Source organism: Mercenaria mercenaria, chromosome 12 (assembly GCF_021730395.1).
Source record: "Mercenaria mercenaria strain notata chromosome 12, MADL_Memer_1, whole genome shotgun sequence".
Classification (NCBI taxonomy): Eukaryota; Metazoa; Mollusca; class Bivalvia; order Venerida; family Veneridae; genus Mercenaria; species Mercenaria mercenaria.
The window spans coordinates 31,299,137-31,315,692 of NC_069372.1; the positions used below are offsets into that span (position 1 = coordinate 31,299,137).

Here is a 16,556-nt window from a genome sequence, read left to right on the forward strand (position 1 = left end):
ACCTAGATTTCATCAAGGCAATCATTCTGACCAAATGTCATGAAGATCAATCGAAAAATACAGCCTCTATCGCATAAACAAGGTGTTTCTTTGATTTGACCTAGTGACCTACTTTTTGAACCCAGATGACCCTTAATCAAACTCAACGTAGATTTCATCAAGGCAAAAATTCTGACCTAAATTATTCAAAATGTTGGACCGAGCAGTGTCAACACGTAGAAGATATTTTATATTTCACTATATGGATAAATTGCACTACTAAAATAAGGTAAAAGGAAAAGGAGATGCCCATCCCACCTGGCAGACCATGTGTTTTTTGATGAGCGGTTTATAATTAAACAATCTTACAAATCAATCAATGGAGCATATTTGTGTAAAAATTATTTTTAATCTGCATTCAGTTACACAAGTTTTAAATTTTCCTGACCATATTCTGACAGCGAAAAGTGTACCAATCCTGTCGACCAATTTTCTGAATGACAATCGAATAATTTGAACAGTTTTTTGGGGTTAACAAGGACCTATTGTGTTATAACTACCTTTAAACATGGCCAGCATTTCACATGGGAAGATTCTTCAAGTTCCAATTTTATGAATATAGTGAAAATGACCCGCCCACTATACTAAGCTACACATAGGTGATCTGAATATTCCTGTTACCCTGTTTTTTGTCCAGAATGACCATATCGAATCTTAAATTGATTTTCTGCAGCTACATCATATCTGACCATTCGATGCAGATCATCATAAATGTAAGTTACTATGCATCCAGTTTTGATGGCTTTATAATCCTAGTGACACTTCTTTAACAACTGTTCCATATTGCACTAAACTAATTCACTGCAGGACACTATTTGACAATTCACCTGATGATAGCTGTAAAAACCCTCTATGATAATGTGTTTCAGTTGTTGAACTAGTGTACTATTTTCTGATACTGGTGACAGCATAACAACGCAGTTTACAGGCCTAATGGCGTTTGACCGGTTTTCGAATTGGTGTAGAGTTTAAGTCGAATAATGTGTTCAATAATTATCCCTATAATTAATAACAATATTAAGGTAATAAGGGAACAAGTGGCCATGATGGCCAGTCGAGTCCATTTTTATGATGAAGATCAAGTTTTGAAAAAATCACATAGGTCATACACTTGTACAATTTGGTAAATTATTTTTAAATCATCCTCATTTACACTATTTGTAACTTATTACCATACAATACCATACCAAGTTGAGGTCCTTGACTAATCTGCTTTTTGATGCCATGCTTTTACTGAGACTGAATAAATTGAATCAAAGTCTTTAAGGCAGCTTGTGGTATATTACTTTAAAAATAGGGAGTATTGTCATAAATTCTGCAAAGTTATCTAACTTGATGTCCGAGCCCATCTGATAGCATTCAAGTAAGTATTCATGGTTACTGAGATACACCCCTGTTTAATTTGAAACAAGGAGGATAATTGACTAAAAATCATCTAGCTCTTACCATGATATTGTCCTCGATCCAACAAATGACAACAGTTGAAATTTCAAATAGTCCATACATCTTACTGAGATAATCATCTTTATAAATAGGAGTAATAGCATATTGTTGTGCATTGTAAAGATACATAAGTCAAGCTTTACAACACATATACGTGATACTGTTACCTTGATATTAGGACTTAAAATTGCTTGAGTATGAGTTGACGTATCGTTAACTTCAGGTACTATTTTGTACTGTGTGGACAGCTAAATGTCATTATATCTAATGCTATTTTCCAGAGCGCTAAAATGGGAGAGGAAATGATTAAAGTCATATTTTGTTATGAAAATGAACAGTAACCAACATTACATAACAAGTATTAATTTGAAAAAAACTAAAGGCATATGCATTTATGAGTCCATTCCCTACTAAGTTAAATCAGGTATGATTCAAAACGAGATAGGCATCACTTTAAAATGTGCTTCAGGTAACAAACTTTTTCGTGTAATACGCAATCTTATTCAATCCTAATGGGAAATTTACTACCATCAAACGAAAATTCATCCAATTAATGTTATGAGCTTGGAAAACAGCTGCATTTCTGCTTGACGGATATTTTATAAGACTAAATTAATTGATAAATGCAAAATGCTGACATTTAAATTGGATTAATAGTTTAAAAAAAGAAAACAAACACACAAACTAACTAAATAATTATACATCCGGACACAATAGTAGATTTCAAGCTTACAAATAACATGGTAATTTGAACAAAGGGATAATCGACGAAACAGGTAAAACAGTCCAGTATTTGACGGACTGAAAATCTCATGCAAAGCGACAAAATGAATTCACATCGAGTATGATAAAAATTACATAAAGATAAATATATAAAATCGGGACGCGACATCAACACATGTGCTAACCGTGAGTATCGAGCTAACCGATATCGAGGTAACGATATTCAACTGTATTAGAAAAGTAAGTAAAAGTAGAAATTTCTTACCATGGAAGACATAAATAATGTATCAAACCAATCTCGTTAGAAGCTGCTAGTTACATTCAATTACATAAAAAAGGGAGGTAATCTGTCATAAATTCAGTTAATATGTATCTTCACTGATTGTCCAAGTCCATCTGATGGCATAAATGAAATTTCAGATCAGTACCTTCATTAGTTACAGAGATAGACCCATTTTAATTTGAAGTAAAGGGAGGTAATTTGACATAAAATCTGTCAATAGTTATCTACCCTGATTGTCTGAGTCTCTAATAATGAAATTTCAAATGAGTCCTATAAGTACTTACTGATACAAATCCATTTTGATTAAAATCAGGGGAGGTAATCAGATATAAATAACTCCAGAACCTATGATTGGATCTGACAGATTCATCATGGAATCCAAGATTTATTGTTGTTGAAGATATTTTGCAAGTCTGTATCAAATCAAACCATAAATGAAGTCTCTATATGGCTGCAAAAGCCAAAATAGCAAATTTTGGAGGCCATCACTCTGGAACCCATAATGGAATCTGGCCAGTTCAATAAAGGAATGAGATCTTATGGTAACACAAGTTTTGTGCAAGTTTGATTAAATTCAAATCATAAATGAAGCTGCTATTGTGCAGACAAGGTCAAAATAGTTAATTCTGGCCCTTTCAGGGGCCATCACTCAAGGAATCTGACCAGTTCAAGAAAGGAACCAAGATCTTATGGTGATACAAGTTGTGTGCAAGTTTGGTTAAAAACAGTGAATGAAGGTATTGCCATGCAATAAAAGTCCCCTATCTGGAAGGCAACTAATTTATATCTACTGCAGTTCAAATAAGAACTGAAAAAATTCTGTCATATTGTATGAACAATATTGTACATATATACATATGTATTATAACAAAACCCTGGATTAAAATTTGTATGTAAAAAAAAACCTTAGTTGTTTTCATAAGCATATCTTTGGCCAATATCAAAAAGTATCATATAAGTTATTTATATACAAAAAGACAAACAAAAAAACGTGATTCCAAATGCAACAATATCAACCTCACAGAAATTTCTTTACAGTAGCACCAGTATTTGCAATTGGATTTAATTCTGTGGTTGTGTGGTAATTATTGTAATTCATTGTTTTTTGAATCCACAAAAAAAGCCCTTACCAGGCATGATATAGTCAAATGTTGACTGCGGCGTCTGAGGACGCTGACACTGGGCTATCACAAATGCTCACCTTGACACTTTGGCTCAGGTAAGTCAAAAGAATTGGACAGGTAGAAATGAAATTAGAAAAAATATTGTGTAAAAAACACACATTTTCAATGTTTTATCTGGTGACCTTGCTTTGACCTCAAATCAATGGGGTCAGGTTCATGTCAGACCAACATACTATGAAGTTTCATGGTCCTAGGTGAAATACTTTAACCTAGTTATGAAGTTTGCAGGCCTAAGGTGAAATATACTTGTTAAATATTGAGGGAAACAATTTCATTGTTAGTCGCACCTCGACCTTTATACAGTGACGTGAGTCATGTTACAATAAGACCAATACTTATGTAGTTTCAATGTCTAGGTGAATACTTGTGCAGCATGAAATGAGTGACAATAATGTTAAACTTGTCAGGTGCCTGTTACCTGACTTGACCCAGTGAACCGGATAATCATTGGGTCATATGCCATGCAATACCACAATCTATGCAGTTCAAGGCCTAGGTGAAATACTTGTCCATGAATTGAGCAAACCTTTTCATGTTCAGCTCCTCTGGCCTTGAACTTTGACCCTGAATCAATACGAGCCATGTACACACATCAGGCAACTATCTAAGACGTTTCAAGATCAATGGGAAGTACTTTTTAGATATGAGTGAACAAAAAGGTTAACAGTTCAGGTCCCTGTGACTTCATACTTGACACAGTACTTAAATTGTAGCGCTACACTTCAAAATCAATACACCTATATAAGTTCAATGGTCCTGGTGAAATTGTCCAGATTGCATGCATGCAATCAATTTATCAATGTTCAGTCACTGTGACCTTGACCTGTAACCAATTGACCCGAAATCAATATGGGTCATGTAAATCAGACCATATACTTTGGGAAATTTCAAGTTAGGTGAAAATATTATGTCCTATTATGAACAAAAGTTTAACAGTGAGACTAATTTATATCATGCCATCCACCTGACAGACTAATTACAAGCCGGATTTTCGCTTCAAAAACAGCCAAAGATCTTACATGCTGTCGGCTTCCATTAAGCTGAAACTATAGACTCCATGGCCCATCCACATTAAACTGTAGAAAATTACTGATTCATAATTATGGAATGCAATATAACATTAGCATTTTACTGGGATTCACTCTAGCAGACTGTTACAAACAGTAGAACAGAAATGACCATTTGAAGCATTCATATTGCAAGGAGGAAAATCATTTGAAATTCCTGTAACAAGCTTATGTCTGGTCAATGTACCTTGACCATTGACTAAGACCTCAAAATCAAGGGTCATTGCTGGTCATGACAACCTCCATAAAAGTTTCGTGATCTGGCCGGCTTTCTCAAGTTAATCGTCCGGATGGTTTAAACTTTTGGATCAATGTGACCTTACCTTGCTACTTAGTCAAAATCATAAGATTCTGCGGTCTGACCACCTGCCTATCAACTTTTATGTCAAAACCAAATTATCGTCCGGAACGTTCACTGTTCGGTTCACTTGATTGACATTGACCTCAAATCATAGGGTCATATCTGTACATGATCAACCTTCCTATCAATGTATGGTTCTAGGCCAAATCTTTCTGAGTTTCCGCAAACGGATGGGTTGCTACTACAGAACATCTGCAAATATATATATCCTCCTTTCAAAGGGGGGCATAAAAATACCACCTCTTTATGCAGGCATTAAACGTAGCAATTTACTGTGACTATCCATCTTTAATATAGGCATGACAACTGTAGTAACTAAGCAGGACTACCCACCTCTGATGCAGGCATGACAACTGAGGCAACTTACCATGACTACCCGCCTCTGATGCAGGCATGACAACTGAGGCAACTTACCATGACTACCCGCCTCTGATGCAGGCATGACAACTGAGGCAACTTACCATGACTACCCACCTCTGATGCAGGCATGACAACTGAGGCAACTTACCATGACTACCCACCTCTGATGCAGGCATGACAACTTAGGCAACTTACCATGACTACCCACCTCTGATGCAGGCATGACAACTGAGGCAACTTACCATGACTACCCACCTCTGATGCAGGCACGACTACTGAGGCAACTTACCACGACTTCCCATCTCTAATGCAGGCATTACAAATGAGGCAAGTACCATGACTACCCACCACTGATGCAGATATTACAATTCAGGCAACTTACCATGACTGTCCATCTCTGATACAGACATTACAACTGAGGCAACTTACAATGACTACCTAATTTAGAGATGGGTAGTCATGGTAAGTTGCCTGAATTGTAGTCTGCATCAGAGGTGGGTAGTTATGGTAAGTAGCTTCAATTGTAAGGTAGCAGGGTACACTTCGAATTTTGGCCCCCGTCAATATTTGTTATAATCAGAACTTCGTGATTTTGGATGTCTGTAAATTAAGGTGAGAGATAATGATTAATTCTTTAGAAAATTTATACAGCCGACACATGTAAAATTCTGATGTCAGTTGTAAAACTAACTGCTGGTAGCTTGGTATGAATCAATGAGGCACATTTTCGCGGAAAATTCAAATAACGGAATTGTTCTGTGCTTGTTCTCAGGAACATTTTCGCTATTTTGTGAAAAAACGAGCTGGATGGGCCCCCATTCCGTTTATATCCTGAAGTTCAGTAAGGACTATTAAATTGAGAAATGCAATAAAATTGGGCATTGTTCTTGCAGCGGGATCATTGCAGGCTGTTCAAAAAGTGCAAAATTGATGATTTTGGCATGCTATTTTTCATGGATGGTGTAAAACTTTCGTTTTGATAACTTCCTTTATCCTTGTATGAGAATACCAATCTTGCCATTAATTAAAAGCACAAAACATGCACGCAATTTATTAAATGACCACCCTCATAAGGGAAGTGCAATATTGCGACTCGCTACAAGTTAGACTGTCTGTGCCCAAAATTTTCGAATCTAAGTGTACCCTGCTACCTAATGTCTGCATTAGAGGTGGGTAGCATGGTAAGTTGCTTCAGTTGTAATGCCTGCATCAGAAATGGGTAGTCAGAATGCAGGCATTACAATTCAGGCAACTTACCATGACTATCAACCTCTGATGCAGGCATTACAACTGAGGCAACTTACAATGACTACCCACATCAAAGATGGGTAGTCATGGTAAGTTTCCTGAATTGTAATGTCTGCATCAGAGGTGGGTTGTCATGGTAAGTTGCCTAAATTATAATGTCTGCATTAGAGGTGGGTAGTCATGACAACTCTGATGCAGGCATTATATCTGAGGCAAGTTACAAGGACTATCCACCTCTGATACAGGCATTACAACTGAGGCAACTTACAATGCTTACCCACCTCTGATGCAGGCATGACAACTGAGGCAACTTACCATGACTACCAATCTCTGATGCAGGCATCACAACCGAGACAAGTACCATGACTACCCAGCTTTGATGTCGACATTACAATTCAGGCAACTTACCATGACTAACTACCTCTGATGCAAATGAGCAGCTTTAGAAACTCTATCCATCACTCATGCAGAGGTGAAAAAGTTAACATGACTATCCATCTCTAATACAGGCATGACAACTATAGACACCAAGACTATCCATCTCTGATGCAGATACATCATTACTTTGATTACTGCACCTCTGGTGCAATTGCAAATAACTGTAGAATCTTACCATGACTATTCACCTCTCGAACAGATATTGTACCAAATGTAAAAACTTACTATGACTATTCGCATCTGATGCAGACACATCATCCATCTCTACATCATTGTCGAATCCTGTATCATCATCTTCCATTTCAGATTCCTGCAATAGTAAGTTTTTTTTAATGCCAATTCTTTTTAAAAGATATAAATACAACCACATTTAGCATTCACTGAAAGTTTTCATAAAAATCATTCTTATGATTAGTGATGAAAACTCTTTCCAAGAACTTTTATTTGGAAGCCTTTTATAAACAGTATTTATCACTAAAATTCGTGGATTCTTGCAATATCAGCTACTTTTAATGGCAACAAGACTATATTCATTATTAGCTAAGCAAGAAGTGTTTGTCAAACATGTATGCCCCTCTTGATGTGCTGTCAGAAGGAACTGGGTGTAAAATTATCAGTCTCAAGTATAACACACTGACCTTTGACCTTATGACCTTAAATATAATAGTAGCAGTGTTATGACTGTAGAAAATCATGTTCTGGAGTTGGATGATCAAAGGCCTAAGCGTTCTCCAGCTAACCATTTTAAGTCTCAAGATCACAATGACAAAGCATACTCCAGCTAACCATTTTAAGTCTCAAGGTGACAATGACAAAGCATTCTCTGGCTAACCATTTTGAGTCTCAAGATCACAAAGATAAAGCATTCTTTGGCAAACCATTTTGAGTCTCAAGATCACAATGACAAAGCATTCTCCGGCAAACCATTTTGAGTCTCAAGGTCACCAGGACAAAGCATTCTCTGGCTTACCATTTTGAGTGTCAAGATCACAATGAAAAAGCATTCTCCGGCTTACCATTTTGAGTCTCAAGATCACAATGACAAAGCATTCTCCAGCTTACCATTTTGAGTCTGAAGATCACAATGACAAAGCATTTTCCAGCTAACCATTTTGAGTCTGAAGATCACAATGACAAAGAATTCTCCAGCTAACCATTTTGAGTCTCAAGATCACAATGACAAAGCATTCTCCGGCTTACCATTTTGAGTCTCGAGATCACAATGACAAAGCATTCTCCGGCTAACCATTTTGTCTCAAGATCACAATGAAAAAGAATTCTCCAGCTTACCATTTTGAGTCTCAAGATCACAATGATAAAGCATTCTTTGGTTAACCATTTTGAGTCTCAATGTCACAATGACAAAGCAATCTCCGGCTAACCATTTTGAGTCTCAAGATCACAATGACAAAGCATACTCTATCTAACCATTTTGAGTCTCAAGATCGCAATGATAAAGCATTCTTTGGCTAACCATTTTGAGTCTCAAGGTCATAATGACAAAGCAATTTCCAGCTAACCATTTTGAGTGTCAAGATCACAATGACAAAGCATTCTCTGGCTTACCATTTTGAGTCTCAAGATCACAATGACAAAGCATGCTTCGGCTAACCATTTTGAGTCTCAAGATCACAATAATAAAACATTCTCCGGCTAACCATTTTGAGTCTCAAGATCACAATGACAAAGCATTCTCTGGCTAACCATTTTCAGTCTCAAGATCACAATGACACAGCATTCTCTGGCTAACCATTTTGAGTCAAAAGGTCACCATGACAAAGCAATCTATGGCTAACCATTTTGAGTCCTCAAGATCACAATGACAATGCATTCTTTGGCTAACCATTTTGAGTCTGAAGATCACAATGACAATGCATACTCCATCTAACCATTCTGAGTTTCAAGGTCACAATGACAAAGCATTCTCCGGCTAACCATTTTGAGTCTCAAGGTCACCATGACAAAACATTCTCCAGCTAAACATTCTGAGTCTCAAGATCACAATGACAAAGCATTCTCTGGCTTACCATTTTGAGTCTCAAGGTCACCATGACAAAGCAATCTCCTGATAACCATTTTGAGTCTCAAGGTCACAATGACAAAGCATACTCTACCTAGCCATTCTGAGTCTCAAGGTCACAATGACAAAGCATTCTCTGGCTTGCCATTTTGAGTCTCAAGATCACAATGATAAAACATTCTCCGGCTAACTATTTTGAGTCTCAAGATCACAATGACAAAGCATTCTCCGGCTAACCATTTTGAGTTTCAAGATCACCATGACAAAGCAATCTCCGGCTAACCGAATCTCCGGCTAACCATTTTGAGTCAAAAGGTCACCATGACAAAGCAATCTATGGCTAACCATTTTGAGTCAAGGTCACCATGACAAAGCAATCTCCGGTTAACCATTTTGAGTCTCAAGGTCACCATGACAAAGCAATCTCCGGCTAACCATTTTGAGTCTCAAGGTCACCATGACAACACAATCTCCGGCTAACTATTCTGTGTCTCAAGATCGCAATGACAAAGCATTCTCTGGCTAACCATTTTGAGTCTCAAGGTCACCATGACAACAAATTCTCCATCTAACCATTTTGAGTGTCAAGATCACAATGACAAAGCACTCTCCATCTAAACGGGTTAAGAGGAAAACCTTTTGAACAACTTTGGAAGAGGACCACCCAAGGAACATCCAGTGCAAGTTTCATCAACTGCCACCTAATGGTTTCAGAGGAAATGTTGTTTAAAGGAAAGTGTGGACAGACGCCTAATGGAAGGACGCTGGATGGTGAGTATCCCAATAGCTCACCCCGAGCATTTTGTGTTCAGGTGAGCTACAAATGTTGACGCAAGACGATGGACAATTCAGCCGCTGGATCCACCTATACTAATAGCTCACCCTGAACAAAGTTCAGATGAGCAAATAGATATTAACACTGAATCAACTGTAACTCACAAACTGACTTGTGAAATTTATAAATATTTCATCTTGCTTTTTGAGTACGAGTCTTTTGTGTTGAATAATGCCCAAAAGTATGATTCCATAAACACACACATAGAAGATGTTTATATCCCTAAAATATTAGTGGAATGTTTGCATTTCATTTATGATCAAATTTAAACTAGTGACTTTTTCTAGAGATAGTACTTAAGTTTTTCAGATCATAGGAATGAAGTTAAAACGCTTTGAAATGAAGACAAATGTACATATATTTCTCAAAAATAGATATATTAACAATATTTTAACCTGAAGCGTAGAGTTATGAGCATTAAATATTTTCATGTAAAAGAAAATTTTGTGATCAAGGAAATGTAACTCTTCTTGGACCTGGAGAGCAGAAACATCAAAGGGACATAATATAGCGAATATTTTCTACTTGGGTGCATTTGATTTAACATTCAACTGTGATCTGGATTTCTAGTAATGATCCATGATACTGTGTGCTAAAAATATAAAACAACTGGAACAGTCATATAACAGCAAAATGATGCTGTAGCAGAATGAAAATTGGTAGGCTCTAACTGGGACTCAAACCCAGGACCTCTCACACCTAAGGCAGACACTCTACCACTTCCCTATAACAGCAGTAGCTATGGCTGGACACTTTAAAGTGCACTGATTACATTACATGAACTGGAACAGTTTTCTGACAATAACACATAACCGGCCTACTCCAGATTATCGGCGTATTCGCTTTGTTATCTAGCGGCAATTTTCGTGTAAAGAAAAAATATCATCTAATGCTGCAAACGTTTTAATCAGTAAAAACTGCCCAAATTTCTATGACATGTTTTTTAGAGTATGAACTTACTAACTGGTAGTACCAGTGAAATATAACTTACACTGAGACTTATATATTTGCCTTTTTAGCAGCTGGCGAATGGCAAAGGCAGTGGGCTTTGTCCAAATATAAGCAATTACTTTAAACCAATTTCGAGAGTATATCAATTGATAGGAAATTACAGTTTCAAACTAAATACCTTTCTGCAACACATGGAGTCATTAGCATTCGCTGTCAATCAGTATTATGACTAAGATCGACGATCATTCATTCATTCAAATAATTTATAGACAGAGTCCGTTGTTTACATTTTTAATCGTAACCGGTGCTCTTGTAAAAACCACCTTTTTTTGAAAAATCAAAGAATGCGAAGAGCTATGGTACGGTCTCTACTTTTTCTCATGAAAAAATGTATGTGTCCCACCAGTGGTTGTTGAGAAATACTCTTGACTACTGTTAAATAATCAAAGTACAATAACTGGGTAAAAAATCATCCAAAGATAATATGCACATCTCCTCTAGATAATGACCTTCCTATGAAGTATCACCAAATTCTAACCAGTGGTTGCTGAGAAATACTCCAGACCAGAATTGTACTTTAGTATACTATTGTTGGATAATCGAAGGGCAGTAACTGGGTGAAAAATCATTTGACTGGAACCGGTGGTTGCTGAGAAATACTCCGGACAAGAATTGTATTATAGTATACAACTGTTGAATAATCAAAGGGCAATAACACCATGAAAAATCATCTGACCAGAACATGAAGATAATAAGCGCATCTACGTTTGATAGTGAAGCTTCATATGAAGATTCACTAAATTCCAACCAGTGGTTGCTGAGAAATACTATAGACAAGAATTGTACAACAGCATACTATTGCTGAATAATCAAAGGGCAATTACTGGGTGAAAAATCATCCAACCTGAACACGAAGACAAGGCAGTCTGAAAGACAGCTAAATCCCCCACCACTGCTATGGATAGTGAAAAGGTAAACCTTTGACCTTTAGCTGTGACCTTGACCTTTAACTGACATGGCTGACTCATGAATTCTGTACAACAGCTTGATGAGGTGATCATTTGACCCAAGTTTCATCAAAATCCTTCAAGAGGTTAAGGAGATACAGAGCTCAAACCTTTGACCTTGAATTGTGACCTTGACCTTGAGTTGACATGGCTGACTCATGAGTTCTTGATGAGGTGATCATTTGACCCAAGTTTGATGAAAATCCTTCAAGGGGTTTAGGAGATACAGAGTGGACACAAAATGGAAGGCTCAAACCTTTCACCCTAAGTTGTGACCTTGACCTTGAGCCAGCATGGCTGACTCATCAGTTCTGCACATCGTTTTGATGAGGTGATCATTTGACCCAAGTTTTATAAAATTCCTTCAAGGGGTTTAGGAAATATAGAGCGGACACGAAATGGAAGGCTAAAACCTTTAACCTTGAGTTGTGACCTTCACCTTGAGCCGGCATGGCTGACTCATGAGTTCTGCACATCACCTTGATGAGGTGATCATTTGACCCACGTTTCATATGAATCCTTCAAGGGAATTAGGAGATACAAAGCAGACACAAAATGGAAGGCTCAAACCTTTCACCCTAAGTTGTGACCTTGACCTTGAACTGGCATGGCTGACTCATGGATTCTGCACATCGTCTTGATGAGGTGATCATTTGACCCAAGTTTTATAAAATTCCTTCAAGGGGTTTAGGAGATATAGAGCAGACACAAAATGGAAGGCTCAAACCTTTCACCCTAAGTTGTGACCTTGACCTTGAGCCGGCATGGCTGACTCATGGGTTCTGCACATCGTCTTGATGAAGTGATCATTTGACCCAAGTTTTATAAAATTCCTTCAAGGGGTTTAGGAGATATAGAGCGGACACAAAATGGAAGGGTGAAACCTTTGACCTTGAGTTGTTACCTCGACCTTGAGCCGACAAGGCTGACTCATGGGTTCTGCACATGGTCTGATGAGGTGATCATTTGACCCAAGTTTCATGAAAATCCTTCAAGGGGTTTAGGAGATATGGTGCGGACACGAAAGTGTTACGGACAGACGGAGACCATTCCTATAACCCCCCACCACTTGTGGCGGAGGATTAATAATACGTACATCTCCTCTTGATAGTAAAGTTTCCTATGGAGTTTCACTGAATTCCAACTAGTTGTTGCTGAGAATCTCTGGACAAGAAATGCATAAAAAGGACAAAACAGTGAAATTAACTAGATGTCCACAGGCAACATGTCGAGCCCGCCCTTTGACCCCTAACTGTGACCTTGTCCTTTGAAATAGGAACCTGAGGTTTGTGCATGACACTCCGTCTCATTTAGTTAAACATTCATGCTAATTATAAACAAGATTACTCAATGCATGCCAAAGTTGCCGGACAAGATGTGACATGACCTTTGTCCTATAAATGTGACCTTGACCTTTGAGATAGGAACCTGGGGTTTGAGCATGACACTCTGTCTCACTGAGGTTAACATTCATGTCAAATATAAACAAAATTGCTCCATGCATGTCGACAAACAAATCCAGACGGACGCACACACATACACAGAACAGCCATTTGGACAACTTTGTCTGCTTCCGCAAGCGGGCTCGACAAAAATAACAGATGTCAACAGCGGACACAGGGGATATCACAATGGCTCACCTTGAGCACTTTGTGCTAAGGTGAGCTAAATATTTAACTAAAGTTTTAAGTTTCACCAAAGTGGCAGCTACAACCCTACTTAGGTTACTAACCACTTTAACTGGTGACTTGCTCTGTCTACTTTTTGTCGATCCATTGAGTTCTGCCTTTGCAGATGGTTTAACAGAACTTCTGCCCCTTCGTGGTGATGCTTCCTCAGAGTCAGACTCCACAGCCTCTTGTTTACCTCCTCGTGAGTTTCTGGTACGTTTAACTGGTGATTCTTCCTCCTCAGATTCCTCATCATCATTTTGTGATGAGACTGGCGCTCGGCGCTTCTGGGATGCCTGCAGTAACCAGAGATACATCTTACTGTGAAATCATTATTATTCATTGGTGACTAATTGTAGATTTCTTGGATAGTTCAAATTGCAAAATTAAATCCAATCAATCCATCAAATAAATTCATCTTTCATCTATCTTCAAAATGAATGTCTCTATAAAATGGTGTATTTGCCCAAATATTTTATGCCATTGAAACACAAGAAACGTGGAAATTCTGTAAAATATATAAGCTTGTTATACATCAGTTTGGCAACAGTCGGTCAATCCTAACTGAAGTATAAATTAGAAACCAGTTTTCTGATGATCAAACTGAAAAAAAATCTACTTTTTTATTTCAACTATGACCATGACCCAATGGCAATACAATGACTTTAAAAAAAAAATTAGCCCTCAAGATGGATTTGAACCACGACCCATCTATTCCACAGCACAAAAGGTCACTTCACATTCTAGACCACTGTGCTCCAGAGGAACTTTAAAACTCAGCAGATTAATCCAAACTAGAGTTATTGAGCGGAAACCATTTTACTATTTTTAGTTACAGTGGCCTTGACCCTGACCCAGCTGACCCCCAAGTACATTCCCAACCTGTGTGTTTCAGAAAAGCTCTCTACACACCAAGTTTACTGACAATAGTTGTACCCAAACTAAAGAAATAGAGTGCAAACCATTTTTCTATGTTATAACATTGATCCCAAATATCATCAAAAGCTAATTTCTTCACGGGGCCTCCCTGGCCGAGTGGTTTAGGTCGCTAGCTTCAAATCACTTGCCCCTCATCGATGTGGGTTCGAGCCTCACACTGGGCGTTGAATTCTTCATGTGGGGAAGCCATCCAACTAGCTTATGGAAGGTCAGGTGGTTCTACCAAGGTGCCCGCTCATGATGAAATAATGCACAGAGGGGCACCTGGGGTCTTCCTCTACTGTCAAAGCTGGAAAGTCACCATTTGACCTATAACTGTGTCAGTGTGACGTTAAACCCAACAAAATAAATAAATAAATAAAAGCTAATTCTTCAGTTAAGCTTGGTGTACACCAAGTTTGGTGACAATTACAGAAAGCTCCAAACTGTACTCATATTGTCAGTATAAGTTTCGTTTTATTCACGAGCCATATCTGAATAACTTTGATATAAGAAAATTTAGACATTATCATCTGGAAACGATCTGTTTTTGGTCACTTTGACCTTGACCTTCTGACCTCAAAATCCATTGGGGTCATCTGGTGTTCATAATCAACCTCCCTAATAACTTTCATTATCCTAGGTTCAAGCATTCTTGAGTTATCATCTGGAAACCGTTTAACTGTTCCAAGTCAATATGACCTTGACCTTTGACCTATTGACCTAACAGAAGCACCGCCTTGCGGGTGCTGACGCTCATCTGATTTTTTTTTGTATAATAGAAATATTGTCCTACCCATGATTTTCTAAGTCTAAAAAGCAGGTCAGAGTTATGTTTCTTGATGTACAGTATCCACTTATGATGGTGAAAAACTGTTGCAAGTTTTCAAGCAATAGCTTTGATAGTTTATGAGAAAAGTTGACTTAAACATAATATTCAACCAAGAAAATGATTTTTCTAAGTCCAAAAGGGGCAATAATTATTGCAAAAAGCAGGATGGAGTTATGTTGCTTGCTGTACAGGGTCAGCTTATGATGGTGAACAAGAGCTGCAAGTTTTAAAGCAATAGCTTTGATAGTTTAAGAGAAAAAGTTGACCTAAACATAAAACTTTACCAAGAAATCTGATATTTTCTAAGTCCAAAAGGGGCCATAAATCTTGCAAAAAGCAGGATGGAGTTATGTTTCTTTCTGTACAGGGTCAGCTTATGATGGTGAACAAGTGTTGCAAGTTTTAAAGGAATAGCTTTGATAGTTTAGGATAAAAGCTGACCTAAACATAAAACTTAACCAAGAAAACAGATTTTCTAAGTCCAAAAGGGGCAATAATTCTTGCAAAAAGCAAGATGGAGTTATGTTTCTTGATGTACAGGGTCTGCTTATGATGGTGAACAAGTATTCCAAGTTTCAAAGCAATAGCTTTGATAGTTTAGGAGAAAAGTTGACCTAAACATAAAACTTAACCAAGAAATCTGATATTTTCTAAGTACAAAAGGGGCCATAAATCTTGCAAAAAGCAAGATGGAGTTATGTTTCTTGCTATACAGGGTCAGCTTATGATGGTGAACAAGTATTCCAAGTTTCAAAGCAATAGCTTTGATAGTTTAGGAGAAAAGCTGACCTAAACATAAAACTTAACCAGGCAACGCCGACGCAGATGCCGACAACCGCAAGTGATAACAATAACTCATCATTTTTTTTTCAAAAAATCAGATGAGCTAAAAATCATTAGGGGTCATCTGCTGGTCAAGAACAACCTCCCTATCAAATTTCATGATCCTAGGCCCTAGTGTTCTTGAATTATCATCTGGAAACAGACTGGTCTATGGACAGACAGACCAAATGACATCTGCAAAACAATATACCCCATCTCAAGAGGAGCATAATTAACATGATTCTGGGACACTGTTTCAGAAATTTGCAATGCAGAAATGCTAACAAACACATCATTTCATCCAATTGCTCTATTCATTAGGGAAGAATAGCACACTGGTTCAACAGAAATATCC

General features: G+C 37.7%; 1 protein-coding gene across 1 annotated transcript in view; it reads right to left on the reverse strand.

Annotated features, from left to right (window-relative positions):
* LOC123533211 (ATPase MORC2A-like) overlaps window positions 1-16,556 on the reverse strand; it is a 361,550-nt gene that overhangs the window by 105,708 nt on the left and 239,286 nt on the right. The window contains 2 exon segments of the mRNA XM_053519548.1: window positions 7,372-7,456; window positions 13,692-13,925. Of these exon segments, the coding sequence (XP_053375523.1) occupies window positions 7,372-7,456; window positions 13,692-13,925 (319 nt within the window).